The following is a 15,519-nucleotide window of genomic DNA, read 5'->3' on the forward strand; positions in this document are numbered from 1 at the left end:
GGGAACGCGTTTTTCGAAGCTTGAAGACTCTCATTATGTTATCACTTGAACAGTTTGACCAAACAGTTGATCCATGTAACAGAAGTTGTTTTATCATTACGTTATAGTATGATATGCGCTGTTCAATTTGGAGGAATCCTCTTATTTTCCTAAGCAGTGCTATTTTTTGGGATAGTTTTTTTACACAGTTCTTCAACGCAATTATTTAAGCGTAAGTGTCGGTCAGTGATAAGTCCTAGGAGTTTCTGACTATCCACCTGCTCTATACTTGAGTTCCCAAGATAAAGATTTAAAGACTGAACTATCGACGATCTTATTTGTAAGGCGTTTCCCGGTCACTAAGAGACATTTCGTCGTGGCGGCGTTTGAAGTAGCTTGCAGAGTTGATTTCCTACTCTGTTGCTTCGAGGCGTCGTTTTCCTTGCCGCTTTTCTTTTGCAGAACAACCTTCAAAAATTTGGTACACCCCCTATAACTTTTCGAAAATGAATTTTCTCCTTAAAACCTCTGGGAAAAGGAAAATACCCTTAGACGAAAACAAAGTTTTTCGGTTTTAAATGGCAGCCCTTAGCATTTCCGATAATTTCGCTGAATTTTAGACATAGAACACTCGAGCCCGCGTCAATGACCGCATACCCTCTGCCTGAGTATTTCATGATTTAGCCCTGTCAGTCAGCTATCGTTTCCCTCAGATTCGCGCTTTTTATTTCATTTTTAACCGATTATATTGAAGGTAGGGCGGCTTTTTTATCATTAGGTACCTCATGTATGGTCATTAAAATGTATTAAAAAACAAAATGGTGGTCGAAGTAAAAAGAAAACGAACCGCTAGAAAGAGCATTTTTTGCCCAAATAATGGCTTAATTTCCTCGCATCTCGCATTTCTGGAGCTAGAATACCACTTTACAAGTTGCAAAGGCACCATTTTTTTGGGATGTTTTTGGAGCGAAAGAACGTTTACTTTGTGAGTTAAACTTGTTGATGGGGAACCGCATCAATGCAACCGTTTACTCGTGCTGGACCAAAGAAACCTTGAGGGTAAGCCCTATTCTAAGAAATAAAAGAAAGACGGAGTTTGGCTTTTATACGAGGTTATTGGAATGAAAACGTACCGTTTAAAACCAGTTTTTTCTTACTTTCCTTTGATTGTAATTCGGTTTGAACCACTGGTAACCCAGGTTTACTGTTTGTGTCACGTATACATGGGGAGAACATATGTGGAGAAATTAAGGTCTGGAAATGTGCTTGAAAATGGAAATGAAAATCAATGAAACTTACCATGTGGCGATTTGTCGTTGTCCTTAATATGTACGCGAGGTTTCGGGAAAAATACTCTTCTTCACTTTTCCTTCATAGTAGAGAGACAAGGTAGGAGGCTGACGGCAGTGTCGAGGACCGATCGACCTTCAATCTAGCACATTTTGTTCGCGAAAATCCAATCCAGTCGCCAAACAAACACGCCGGGCTCGTAGAACAAGAATAACTCTAGACCTTGAATCCACTAAAGCAGCTCCAGCTTGAAACGCGAAGCCTGCTGGCTCCGTATATCCTGAACGTTAACCCAGTAGAATGGCGGCCCGAAACCGTTGCCGTCACAATTTTTCCAATTCAAACTGACATTGAGCTCGGGGCACCTGGTAATGAGTATAATAAGTCCCCGTGGAGTGAGGGGAGTTCCAGATTGCTCAAAGGTAAAACTCACCATGAGACTACACCCTGGGGAATATTGGCCAGAATCCATTCTTTCTCAACAACCAATCACATTATGGGTCCAGTCGTTAGAAGTGTAGATAACGCTATCCAACGGATAAATCGTTGTTTATTGGATGTGACAAGTAAACGTACCGCGTTATCCAGATGATAGAGAATTATCCATTGGATAGCGTTATCCATCCTTCGAACAACCGGGACCTGGTGTGACTATGGTGTAACCTTATGGAATCTTGTTTACAAAGAAATGAAATTCGATCGGGGAAGAATTTGATTACGTGCTAGCTAAACGAGGAGAAAATCACACGAGTCAGCCGCCGCCACGTATGAATCAGATGCATAGTTTCTCAGTTTCTTGAGCTTTACAGAGATCATCGAACTGTATTTATTTTATTCTGAACTAACAAGTATGGAAATTAACAATGCTACAGCAAGGCAATTTTTATTTCAGGGGCACGTTCTCTTTTATTTGCTAAATGAACAGAGGACCGAATGATTCGCAAGTCAAGTAGCCTTTGGAGTTTTGTTGAGTCCTCTTTTCAAACTTCTTTTCCTTAATATCTTGTATTAGTTATTGCTTTCAATCGTTTTTCATTGGAAACTTCACTCGTTTATTTACTTTTGTTTTCTTTCATAATTATATTATTTTAATCTAAACAAGTAGTTTAGCCGATTTTACTTTTAATCAGTGTCGGGTCACGTAGCGGTTGCCGTTGGGTTTTTGACCCGAGACCCGTCTCTTATCTGGAACACTGCTAAACTTCGCCTCATATGTTCTCTCCTTTTAAAACCACGTGTACGTAACACAAACAGTGAGCCTGGGTTACCTGTGTCCGAACTCTGATTCTATCTATTGATGATGGTGAACGTTAGGTTTCTAGCAGTAATAGTACAAAATGCAAACTGTTCTTATTTCCCCATTATTTCCTTTATACTTTGCAGCCATATTTAGTCCGCATTTCCGCGCTTAGGCGCATGTTTGCGGCCATTTTGGTAGAAATATAAATATAGAGGCGAGACCGACACAACGTAGTTAAGTTTTAAGACGGAGCACTATATTTCGGCTGGCCAAACCATGCAGCCTTCTTCAGGTGTAGTGGGAATCTACATAGAGTTAGGGTGATACTTTATAGATAGCTGTATGATGTAACAGCAGAAATACGTAAAACTAATTTGATTGACAATGAGAGAACAATTAAAAATAGAAATAGTAAGTAAAAATAGAAATAGAGTAGGGTAAATTGTATAAGTAACGAGAGGTAAGAATTGTAGAAGGAAAAACCGTCTAATACATTTCTTCGCGAGCGTTAAGGCCATCGGGATTAATAGTATTGCCTCTTGAAATTAAAAAAAGCTTCCCTGGCCTTGCGGATCGAGTCTCTCTTGGAAAACACTTTTTCGATGGCGATAAGCTCCATGTCGTGAGCAGAGTGATTGGGAGAGGAAAGGAAGTGTTTTGCCACTGTAGTAGATTTAGATTTAGAGTTAGGTTTATCAATGGGACAGCGGTGTTCATTAAAACGGTCTTTTAAGCGTCGTTTAGTTTCTCCTATGTACTGTAAGTTACAGCGGTTACATTGTATTAAGTAGATAAAGTTTTTAGTGTCACAGGTCAAGTGAGATTTAATAGTACGTGTTTCGCAGGTAGAAAAAAAGGGTATAGTTATTATGTCCGTCAGAGATGTTGGGACAAGTAGCACAGTTACTACCACAATGGAAAGAGCCGGGGGGTTGGGGAAGTTGAGAATGGGAAGTGGTAGAACTGGAGGGGAGTTTGGCTGTGACAAATGTGTCGCGAAGGTTGGGGAAGCGTCTGAATGCAACAACTAGCAGCTGAGGAAAAGCTTTCTTGTAGCGGTTAGAAGACAGCAGCAGATGCCAGTGTTTTATGATAATGTTGGAGATGCGAGGAAGCGACAGATTAAAAGTAGTTATAAATGGAATAAGGTTAGGTTTTTTTACGTCTTTAGTTTGTTAGGTAAGTGTGCGAGAGATGTCAGCGGCGCGTTGTATTTGATTGGTGACGAATTTATGGCTGTAACCTCGTTTGAGAAGGTATGTGGTAAGTTGAGTGGCGCGAGTCTTAAAAGCTTTGTATGTTGAACAGATTCGTCGTAGGCGGAGTGCTGGACTGAACGGAATGGCTCTTTTAGTATGTAATGGATGGCAAGAAGAGTACAATAGATACATATGTTTGTCTGTGGGTTTGATGTAGAAGTCAGTGGAGATATTTCCGTCGGTGGTTAAAGAGACACTACATGATTTCTGGTTATGATAACGTGGGCGGGGTTGATGTGCCAAGCTTCCAAACAAGGGCACTGGTGGTCGATTAGTGGTGATCATTTTAAAATTATCCCACCCAACTGTATGATTAGTCAGGCATGTGTGCTACGATAAAGCTGAATTTTCTTTTCTGCAAAAAGGGGCCACTTTTTGGTACTCTTTCAACCGATTACCAAACTAACGTTTGGTCTCTCCGATATACTCGTGATCACAGTCATTGCACGGAATAGTATAAATAGCGTCGGTTTGTTGTTCTTTCGTGACAAGATCCTTAGCTTTGGCAAAAATATGCTCTGTAGTCTGAAAAGGTTTTTGAGCAACTTGAACGTTGTGGCTTTTGAAAATTTTCTTGGGTTCCATAATACTCTAGATGTAAGGAATAACAACAAAACCAGTTACTGGTTCTTTCCCATCAGTATTGTTACTAGCTGCAATTATGGTTTCTGGCAGATACGGAGAAATGTTTTGGTATAGCCATTTACCTTATAAGGATGTCAGAGGCATATTTTCTCTCCTCAGCCTTGGAAAAAGTGAATAATTATGGTGGACAGTCAGCCCTCCAGAGTAAAGAACCAAATCATGTACAACTGATACCAGGGGCCAACTCTCACACCCATGGATTAAAAACTCGGATTTCAGGCTATTTATCACCTGTTGATCAATTCCTAGTGTACAGAAGAACAGGAATTTACAGATTCAGTGATAGATAATATATCGTCCTATATTTCTGATAGCGCAGCAAAGATGTGTCTCCCTTGATGCACAACACTGAGCTCTAAAAGCCTCAGATATCAGACATCTTGCCACGACTTACTTTTTATGTGATTCATTCACTATAGAACAGTCATGACGAGGCGTCTTTATTAAAAGATTTCCATTATATTTTTTATTATTAACATAGTGTCATTACTAAACCAAGCATATCTTTTTTGGGTAAAGTTGGTTTGAGCAACTCCTCACTCGATGTCACTGATGTCACTTTTGCTTAATTGTCAAAACATCAGTCATTAATAACACCAACAGTAATCCCTCTAACCAGACGCGTGAACTAATAATCGGTTTTTTATGGTAAATAACGCAGACGCCTGAATGACAATGACCTGAAAGGAATTAATGGAAGCACCTTCAAACGCATGGAAGAGTTAGAAGAACTGTGAGTAAATATCAGATACTGTTGGAGAATAAATTCCTTGACCTCAAAACAGAACTTTGCATCGAAATAGTTTATCATTTCCCTTTGCTAGGTCAAAGTGTTTCAAGATCTGCATTATGACTTGTGCTGTGAAGTGTAAAGAAAACGGATCAACAAAAGCAGATAATCACATTTTTAATACAAACATTCTTAATACAAAGAAAATAACTTATAATTTAAACTTTTCGAAAAATGTGGAAAAAGACACAATTACAGTATTACTTTGCATAATGTGGTTATTTGTTAAGTTGTGAATTAAATGTTGCAGCTCAGTATTAAAAAAAAATGTTTTGTAAAGTAGAAGCATTCCATTTCCCAACCATTCGTTTGTCGTTGATTTTTCCCATGCTTTCTCTTTTCATTTTCTTTTAATCTCTCTTTCCCTTTAATGACAAAAGACAGGTCAGTTAGAAGCTACTTTCAATTGATAGAGATAGCTGGATTTGATACAACTAATCATGTTTCTCTACTTCAAAATAGATGGTTGCAAGACAACAACATCACTGAATTACCTCCTGAACTATTTCAACATCTAGAAAACCTGCAGGAACTGTAAGTGTTTTTGGAGATCCTTTCCTCAGGTATTAGCTTACTGACTGCTCAACTCTTTGTCACTATTCCAAACATTTATTAAAGACTGAAAGAAATATCAGTCACTTGTAATATTTCATAACTAATTATATTCCTATAAGCACCAAAGACATAACCTACCAATTGAACCGTCTGAAATTTTGATCTTTGTTTTTCTAATGATCAATGTAAGGTCTGCAGTCATTCAACAATGAAATCATGCGTGCCATAAAGTTTCTAGTCGTTATGGGATATTTTTACCTTTTTTTTACCTATTTTGGTATCTTCTGAGATTAAGAGCTCGATAATTTCTCTAATTATTTCTACCCTAAGAATGATTTTAAATGAAAGGGGAACCAGCCTACCTCTCCCAACACAAGAGAGTTGGGCGTGGTAGCAATTGTAAAATTGTCAGCTACGAGTTTCTTCTTTTGCTAGAAATATTGACCTTACCAAAATGAATGGGCAATATGTATATACTCGACAGTAACCATGATAAGCAATAAACAAAAATGGTGCTGTTCCTCCTGGTTTTATAGATAAACGGACGTTTAATTGTTTGACAAATTGCGAGACAAACGATTTAACAGTCCTTTTTCTAAAATGAGCGTATTGCCCAGATTTGACTACACTTTTTTATAATTTTTGATGACCAGCCTCTGTTTGTATTTTTGCTTATAAATTATGACCTACAGTCTTAATGAAAAGACATTTTTGTCTCATCATTCCTAACAGCTATCTGTCAAATAACAAGTTGAAGAGTCTATCACACCGAATTTTTAGCAGCCTTTCCAAGCTGATACATCTGTGAGTGAGATGGCTTTTTAACAAAGAAGATAATTGGGTAGAACCAAATGATAGTTTTTAACATATTGTTTACAAAGGCACAGCTGTAACAGTTCAAACATCATGGAGTTTTCCAGCTTGACTTTGTAAATCTGATCATGTAGATGAATAACAGAATGCTATTTTATGCAGTTGATGTGCTTTGTAAAGTAATGCTAAGGTACTTGGAGGTTTAAAAGTTTAGAAGCTTCTGTATAATAGCAGCCTCAACAACTCCTAGGTTTCTTTCTGCTGAATGAAGTACAAGCTTTTAACATATGATAAACCATTAACCTATACCTGCGCCAGCCGGATAATTTTGCTATTAGATAGATAGATAGATAGATCTATAGATAGATAGATAGATCTATAGATAGAAACTTTATTTAAGTGTCAGGAAAATAAGCTAGCCGAGAGGCAAGCCCTCTACTAATAGGGGACACCTACGATAAATAGAATAAAATAATTACTAAGTTATTATTTTATATATTTGCTAGTAATAATAGCAATAGTAATAATTATAGTAATGATGATGAAATAGTAATAGTAATAAAAGTAATAACAATAATAATAGTAATGATAATGATGATAAAAATAATAATAGTTGTGACAAAAGAAATAGCTTGCATTTGGATATTATCTTTCTTCTTCCGGTGACGTTGCTATTTTTTTTCTACCTATTTTTTTTTGTTTTTTTTGTTTTTTGTTTCTTTGTTTTGTTTTATTTTATAATTATTTCACTGCTGTGAGGAGTTTCCCCTCCCCCCCGCCCAAAAAAAAATGTCGAAAGTGGATGTTTCCTTGATTGGCTTCTTTTTTAATTTTTTATAAGGGAAACATATTTCATGTCATTTTTTCTCAAAAGATGTTGACAGATGTTCTCATGTTCTAGTTGTTCTTTATTATTGTGTTCTTAGCAAGTTTAATATGCTTGGGTTTTTTTGAGCTGAATTTGAAGACATAAGACTTCTTCCTGGGAATATGTGCTAAAGGTTTGGGGGAAATAAATTGAAAAAGGGAGGCCACTACACAAGTAATAAGACACTTTTTGAAAGTTTTTCAGCACAAACTGCCAATAATTATTATTCTATGAATCAGTTGATGGTAATTCTATCATTAGCAAATTCTTTGTAACTGTGGGGATCTCTTGTAGGGATTTGTCAAACAACGAACTTGGAAATCTGCCACCGCACATCTTCAGAAACATTACAGCGATAGAATTTCTGTGAGTAATATTCTTATTGACATTAAAGATTGTATTGAAAATTTTAGAATGTGGTAAATACAACAGCCTCCTAGATTATGACAACTCTAATTATAATATACTTTCAGAAGGCAAACATTAGTTTCCTTTAAAATATTATATATAATATTATTGTATTGGAGGATCAAACTACCCAATAAGTTCGTAATTTGTAACAGGAAATGGATCATAAACCTTTTTCCAAATTCAGCTTTAAACAATAGACCTCATGAAGGCGCTTGGGAATAGACTTGGGATTTTTCGTGCTTAACCTTGAAAGTATTATTCTCATGTCTAATGTTTTTCTTTGAAGAGTAAGAAATGAAAACTGAGAGCTATTTTATTGGAGAAAGCATTGTCACTGCCTTACCTGAACTACGGTAGTAACCTAAAAAAAGAAAAAAAAAGTGTTAAAGATATCACTCCACAGCTACTTCTGCATAATTATGTAGTCTAAACTTTCCATGGTGCTTTCTTCAGGAAATTGGACTACAATAAAATTGAGAGGCTTCATGAAGATCAGTTCCAGGGCTTGGTAAAGTTGTTTGAATTGTAAGTACACTCAGAGTTGAAACCTTTTCCCAAGATGAGTGGATTCGCAAACCATACACAGCTCTGGCGAGGGGCTAACGCTCAAAACGTCAGCTTTTTTAAATTCTTTACGGAGGCCATTTTACATTTATCAACTCAGTTGATAACAGCAAAATTACAAGATTATTGTAATGTTAACTCTGCCATCGATTAAATGTAATGTGCCACACCCAATTGCAATCATATTATGCTACAGTATTATATTATTTATCTTTTATTCCTTTCGCCTGTTTAAGATATCTCTCGGAGAACAAACTCGAGACTTTGCCTGACAAAATTTTTAAAGGCGTCGAAAACCTCAAAGCTCTGTGAGTACAGTGAATCACAAATAGAAAAAAAAATAGAATACTTGAAGCAATGGAAAGAGTATAACAGAAGCATTTAAAATCTCAGGCATTAGTTCACAAATTTTAAGATCAAGTAAATAAAAATAAGCTGATTAACAAAGTACTGCTGTAGTGACTTATGTTTGACTAAAAATATGGTCTTTTATGAACATACTTTTAGCAAGCAAGGTTAGATTTAAGAAAAACGCGGACACCCATGGTTGAGAGCCAGATAGTTTCACAGCAGGGCCACGTAAATTTATGAGGAAACAGAGAATCGTGAGACCCTGTCTACTAACTAATTGTGAGTTATTATGTTATTCGTTTCAGAGATATCTTCGGCAATAAGATGCAAAACGTTTCCAGCACGACTTTCACCTTTGCCCACGAATTGCGATTTTTGTAAGTGTACGGAAAATGAGAGATTTTCATCTAAGCAAGTAAACTTTGTTGCATAAAATTAATTACAAAGCTGAGCTTTCTTATGAAATATTTAGTGCTCTTGGGTTTTTTTGTTTTTTTTTTCCCTCTTTTTTTGTGCTTTCTGTTTTTTTTTTAACAGTAATAAATGAGTCTCATTTTTCCAATTCAAATACATTTTTTGGAGTAAGCCAAATTAATTTTTTTGGTTTAATTTCTATATAATCCAACTTAATGTTTTTCCGATTATTTTTCAAAACTGCAGGTTTATGCACTACAACCTGATGGCTGAGCTCCCTAGAGGATTTTTCACCCAGCAGTTGAAGCACATTATCAGAGTGTAAGACTCCGTCCATAATAAACAATTACTTCAATCACCCCTTTAAAAAACTGTTCTAATAAGAGTGTATGTTATCAATCAATCAACAATTATTAATCGTCTGCAGATCATTAACCTTGAATGTATCTGGATCACTGAATGCCCATTGTTTTCTATCCGTGTAAGGTTGTTATTAATATTAAATATTTCTTCTCTTTTTTTTTTTCCAAATCTAGGACTTTGGACACCAACCTAATGTGCTGCCACCTCGATCTTTTCAGGCAGGATGCCGATTGCGACTATTCTTTCAATGACAACTTCGCAAGCTGTCACTCCATGTTCCGTAACCTTGCTCCAAGGAGAAGTCTTTGGGTTGTCGGTCTTATGTCGTTGTTTGGGTCTTTGTTTGTTGTTGGGTGGCAGTATTTTTTCCCTGATAACAATGTGGTCCAGTCTATCATGTTGGTGAATCTGGGTATCTCAGACGGCATCATGGGTATTTACCTTATCATTATAGCTGTAAAAGACCTGCAATGGTGGGGGGAATACTACCTGCACGACTATGAGTGGCGCACTGGTTGGTTTTGTCATTTCAATGGCGCCATGTCTATCCTTTCAAGTGAGGTGTCAGTTATGATGATTTCTTTGATTGCATGGGACAGGCTCAAGAACATTGTGTTTCCCTACACTTTTGCAAAAATTACAGCAAGGCAGGCTCGTCTAGCGTGCGCAGTTATCTGGCTGGTGGGAGGCGTTATGGCATTCCTTCCCTTGTCTGGGATGCGCTATTTTGGTGACTGGTATTATGGCAAAAACGTAGTGTGCCTGCCCCTGCAACTTTCCCCACAATTACAAGAAGGCTGGGAATACTCCACTTCCATCTTTATCGTTTTAAATTTCTCTCTTTTCATCTTCATTATGGTGGCTTATATTGCCATCTTGTTGAAATCATGGTCGTCAAGTAGACGGCTCGGTGCACATGGAACTGTTCGTGAAATACAAGCAAGAGCACAAAGTGCGCAGGCCAAAAGAGAAAGAGCACTTGCCAAAAGAGTCTTCTTCATTATTCTGACCGATTTCCTGTGTTGGATACCAATCATTGCTATCGGCATCAAGTCTCACGTCGAAAAAACATTTGATCCACCTGGCGATCTGGCAGTGTGGATTGCAGTGTTCGCTCTGCCGATCAATTCAGCTATCAACCCATTGCTGTATACACTTTCTACTCCACAGGTAACAGGTTTATTTTTTACCACTTTTAAATAGGACATGACATGTTGGAACTTTCTTTCGTGTCAGAGCAGGCTGGCAACTTAATTTTGTAATTGTGACGACTAACATAATAAACAATGACCATTAAGACCCGCCTAAATTTAAAAGAGATTATTCGAAAGTCTTACACAAACTTCTCCGTAAATTTCAAATGTGCAGGTGCAAGCTGTATTGAAACCTAAACTGAGGAAGATGTGGTCCAATGTTCAATCTATTTTCTGCAGAGGACAAAATCAAGAAGGTACAGTTTTCCAATATTAAAATAGCAAATTTGACAACAATGATGGTGCCTCCCACCTCGAAATAAAGAAATATCAAGGTTTAACAAATTTTGTAATGACAAACAAGTTTCCTTTTAATAATTTGTTCTAAACTTTTTTACACCTGAGGCGTACGAAAAGCAATCATAAATGGGGACAAAGAAAGTTTAATGGGGGACGACCCAATAAGAAATCATTATTTCAGTTCGAGTTGTGGAGGTTAGTATCTTCAAAGCCATGTATTAGGAATGTTGAAGCAAATTGAAGCTAGTCGCCGAATCCTTTTGAATAAGAGTGTGAGCGGAAATTTGTAAATAATTATCAAAATAGAGAATAATCAACCTCTGTCTTCAATTTCAAGGTAAGAAGATTAATACAAACCTAACTTGTAGCGGAATGATTTTTATGTAATAAATGTTTGGAAAAGTCTGACATTGACTTATTCTCGGTTTTTTTTTTTGTTCTTTTTTTTGTTTTATAATATGGAAGAAGCAGAAAATGACCAGCAGGGACAGATTGGAAATGAAGATGCACATGCTATGAACGAAGAGGGTAAAAATATAGTTCTTCTCAATTTAAATATACATAAAATATCCCCTCTCTACCTGGGAATTTTTTTTGTGTAATGCAAAGAAAAGAAAAGATGGAAAAGTTGTTAGGAATCCTGTTTTTTTTCTTTCATTTTCTTCCCCATAGGAGAACATATTGAAATGCAAGTAATAGACCAACACGACATTCCAGAAGTGGAAGCCCCTGAATTGCCTGCTCCTCAATCAGGTCCGTGCTCCCTCTGTTTACTTATTTTTAGACAGCAACTTGTAAATAGTGAAGTAAAACAATTATATGGGAAACATATCGAGGATATTATTCGACCCGAAAAACTTGCAACCTTCATACTGCTGTTGATGGCTTTGCAACCCAACTCCCTTGGCAGGTACATGTAGTCTAAACATTTAAATCTACCAGAATATTTATTCTTTCAAATTATTATATGATAAATAACTCTAACTTAAAAAAAATCCCTTTGCTATGTCGACAGCGATGGAACAAGCCTGTAGAGTGGCTGAAAGTGCATCTTCCTCAGGTATAATTACTTAATTGACATAATACTCGCATTCTTGCAGATGTAAATATGAGCTGTGTAACATAACAAGTGTATATCCATCGAGAACTCAGCTAATTGATCATGATTTCTAGAACTTTGGTGCAAATATTTTTACGCTTACACGCATCCAATTCTGCATATAAATTTGACCGAAAATATAATAGGTCTTTTTTAATATCTAGATAACTTGGTAATATATTTTGTCAATTATTAATTAATAGAATATACATATTATTGCCGTTGCTTTTGTTTAGTAATATATTTAAGAAGAAAACACGAAACAGAAGCATCATGACATGCTTTACTCGACTTTTTTCCTTTAAACAGATTATGAGGATGCTTTTGACACCCGTCCAGCCACTAAAAAGACTGTGAAAGGTATAAGGCCTTTTCAATTTTTTATTTTTTTTGAAAGACAATATACTATATTATAAAACAATGAATCTAGGGATGCCTTTTACCACCCAAATTTTTTAGCTGCTACTACCAAGCTGGCGCATGGAGTACCTGACTGCGTTGTTTTTTTTATTTTTTTTATTTTTTTATGTCAAATCAACATGATCGGTATTTTGTATTATTAACGTTATCCTCACCAATCAAATCACAGATTCTAAGTTAGTCTTATGAATGAGTTCATGTCATTAGCTAGGTATTTCCCTCCTTTCTCACTGAACCTAACGGATTATCGCAATTGAAAAACCTCCAATTGACAAGTCGGCTGTTGTTAGAGAAATGCAATTGATGGTCTTGAGGTGACAAACTAAAGGATATTGGTCAAAATTAGAAGCATTCACCTCAAAGGTGCACACAAATAAATTTCTTCCCTGAAAATGATCCACGCCTGGTTAAAGCCTTCAAAGGATCAGTATCAGTGTACATGAATTTAACTAAGATAGATGTATAAGTATATTGTGAAATTTAAGGCTCCTCAGTGCATATTGTTTAGAACTGTTCTTGCTCTCGTTACAAATTACCTTATTTGGGTAAATAGTTATGTTTATATCTACACGTAGCAAGACTCGAATAAGTTGAGTAATCAGCTTTTGAGCCTTTACGAAACAACTATCAGTTTAGTCAAATAAAGGGCGCACTTGATATTGCTGCAGTAACTGTTCATCATGGAGAAAGCCAATACCGACGAAAAAGACGAAAAGGAGGTAATTCTGTGTCTACACCGATAAAAGGTTCTATTGATGAAAATTACATAGTTCTATGAAAGTGCTAATTAACATTGAGTTAAATATCATAATGGATCTACAGAAAAAAATGTAGGTGACTGAAGGATAGGGTATGTGCTTGCAGAAACCTTTCTTATGGCGGACAGTAGTTGTAACTAAAGCAGCTGATAGAAGGTTCAAAATATATCGCGATTATTGGGCGTTTTAACGATAGAAACTTTGATTTAAGTAAGATAAAGAGGCATGAATTTCAAGGTTGTTAAAAAATTATAAGGGAAAGCGAGTACTAGCTTGATCTTTAGTCATTATCATTATTACTATTATTATTATTATTATTATTATTATTACTGCTTTTAAAAAGTTACCGGGCAGTTGCATGTAAGTCAAGTGGACAGAAGACATGTTATTTGGCACGTTTATCGATTATCCTATGATTTCCAGAACATTCTTGAGTAGTCCTTTAGGAAAGTTCTAGTGGTTTCGAAATGAGTACGTGACGTCTATTTATAGAAACTCGAGTTGTTTGCCGTAAATTCTGGAAAACTCTATGATGTAATGTTACTAAAAATAGTCGTGTTGTAAATCTGTAGAATCTTCTAGAAAGATTGTAAGGAACTATCTAAGAAGGTGCAGTAGGTTGTTGTGTTTTAGAGGAAAAAGAAGAGAAAAAGATAAAGGAAATAAAGAAGTTAGTGAAAACAATTCATTTTAAGGTTTATCATGAAACCACATGGGTATGCACTCATTGCACTAGTCCAGGACCGGAGGTAACGGAGAAAATAGTGATAACTGAGATTAAAGGCCCTTCAACAAAGATATTAAGAAGTGATAGTAGTTCACATCTGACTGTTTAAACACTACTTCGAAATTGGGGTTGAGTGCTGTCCCTGGTGCCCCACCCAGAATTCTCGATAGTTTCATAGAATGCAAATAATCAAATTTATATGGTTTTATTAATGCAATCTTTTTAAAACCTGTTTGTGTAGTGCAAGAGGGAAAAAGTAAGCTTGTACCCGGAAAGCCCACTAGCGAAGGTAAAAAGCAATGAGTTTATCTTTTGAACTCCGAATTATTTAACATATGTTGTATTTACTCCTGCTTACAATACATGTTGTTCATAAGCTTCACAGATGGCTAACTGGGCCAATTTGCTTGTTTAAAAGCGAGCAATGAGTTTACTATGTAGACGGTTTCACAGTTTATTTGACAGAAGTTGTTTCAGTCTACTCGTGACAGTAAGAGTCCATATAATATAAGACATAAATCCAAAACATTACCTTGAAGGCATTCATACTTTATTCTAATTTATAACTTTGTTTTGATACAGCTAGCAAACCTGAGGAGGAGGTGGCGAGTGAAGACATTCCAGGGCCCAGTGACAAAGGTATTGGAGAGAGAATGGTTTTTGATTGGTCACTCAAGAGGTTGAGCCACTTAATGAGTTATCGCAGCCTCGCTTTTACTTAGGTAGTCACTGGAAAAAAGTTCTATTGGAGAAATTGGTTGAAAATCAATGACTTTTTGAAAACGCTTAAGTAAAGCAAAAAGTTGAATTACTGAGTCGTAATGTACTATTCTATCAAATAAATCATTTTCTGAAGAAGCCAAAAAAAGAAGGTAATAATTGAATATCTCTGTAAGTAGAAGTGTCTAACACCGATGGACCGTTCTTACGTTCAAAATTCTAGTTCTTTTTAACGTACTCTTCTGTATGGAATTAATTATCATGATGGATCTACAGACAGAAAACAGAAGTGACCGAAGGTTAAGGTGCTTGCAAGAGCTCTTCCTTAATGATGGACAGTCATCATCGGTGTAGCTTATAGCTGTTGATACAACAGTTGAAATATATAGGGATTAAGGCGGGTTTCAATGAGCATAATACCATCATAATATCAGAAACTTCCAATATAAGGTAGTTCTAGAAAAACGAGCAGCAGCTTGACATTTAGTCATTTTTGGTTTGCTGTTTTGATCAAGTTAATGGGGTTCATATTCCGAGGGGAATAATTTGATTAGCTCCACCTACATGCTGCGCCTGGCTAGAAGTTCACAGACATTTGATCACAAAGTTGACATTTGATCACCTTTTTTGTTCCTTCAATCGTTGTAATTTTTCTTTCCCCTTTTTCCCACCCCGGTCATAGTTACGCACTCATCCAGTATCAGCAGTAACAGAGACAATATCAATTGCGTTAATTAATGTCCCTGCGTCAAAGATTCCA

At 36.4% G+C, this 15,519-nt stretch overlaps 2 protein-coding genes across 2 annotated transcripts; both read left to right on the forward strand.

Moving 5' to 3' along the window:
- The first annotated feature begins 8,992 nt into the window (after nucleotides 1-8,992).
- LOC148739640 (G protein-coupled receptor GRL101-like) lies at nucleotides 8,993-11,012 on the forward strand. Its single transcript, XM_088749524.1, has 4 exons — nucleotides 8,993-9,142; nucleotides 9,426-9,500; nucleotides 9,716-10,712; nucleotides 10,911-11,012. The coding sequence occupies exons 1-4, from the start codon at nucleotides 9,090-9,092 to the stop codon at nucleotides 11,010-11,012; spliced, it is 1,227 nt and encodes a 408-aa protein (XP_088605650.1). The 5' UTR covers nucleotides 8,993-9,089.
- On the forward strand, nucleotides 10,952-12,082 carry LOC148739641 (uncharacterized). The gene is made up of 2 exons (XM_088749835.1): nucleotides 10,952-11,563; nucleotides 11,708-12,082. The coding sequence occupies exons 1-2, from the start codon at nucleotides 11,494-11,496 to the stop codon at nucleotides 11,953-11,955; spliced, it is 318 nt and encodes a 105-aa protein (XP_088605961.1). The 5' UTR covers nucleotides 10,952-11,493; the 3' UTR covers nucleotides 11,956-12,082.
- The last annotated feature ends 3,437 nt before the right edge of the window (nucleotides 12,083-15,519 follow it).

This window comes from Stylophora pistillata, chromosome 2, assembly GCF_964205215.1.
Source record: "Stylophora pistillata chromosome 2, jaStyPist1.2, whole genome shotgun sequence".
In the NCBI taxonomy this organism is placed as follows: Eukaryota; Metazoa; Cnidaria; class Anthozoa; order Scleractinia; family Pocilloporidae; genus Stylophora; species Stylophora pistillata.

What these genes read in the sequence shown, in the direction of transcription:
- LOC148739640 (XM_088749524.1), top strand. Translation starts at nt 9,090, where the DNA reads ATGCAAAACGTTTCCAGCACGACTTTCACCTTTGCCCACGAATTGCGA. An exon ending in GCCCACGAATTGCGATTTTT is followed by an intron (nt 9,143 to 9,425) that starts GTAAGTGTACGG and finishes TCAAAACTGCAG; the next exon opens with GTTTATGCACTACAACCTGA. An exon ending in ATACACTTTCTACTCCACAG is followed by an intron (nt 10,713 to 10,910) that starts GTAACAGGTTTA and finishes TCAAATGTGCAG; the next exon opens with GTGCAAGCTGTATTGAAACC.
- LOC148739641 (XM_088749835.1), top strand. Translation starts at nt 11,494, where the DNA reads ATGGAAGAAGCAGAAAATGACCAGCAGGGACAGATTGGAAATGAAGAT. An exon ending in ACATGCTATGAACGAAGAGG is followed by an intron (nt 11,564 to 11,707) that starts GTAAAAATATAG and finishes TCTTCCCCATAG; the next exon opens with GAGAACATATTGAAATGCAA.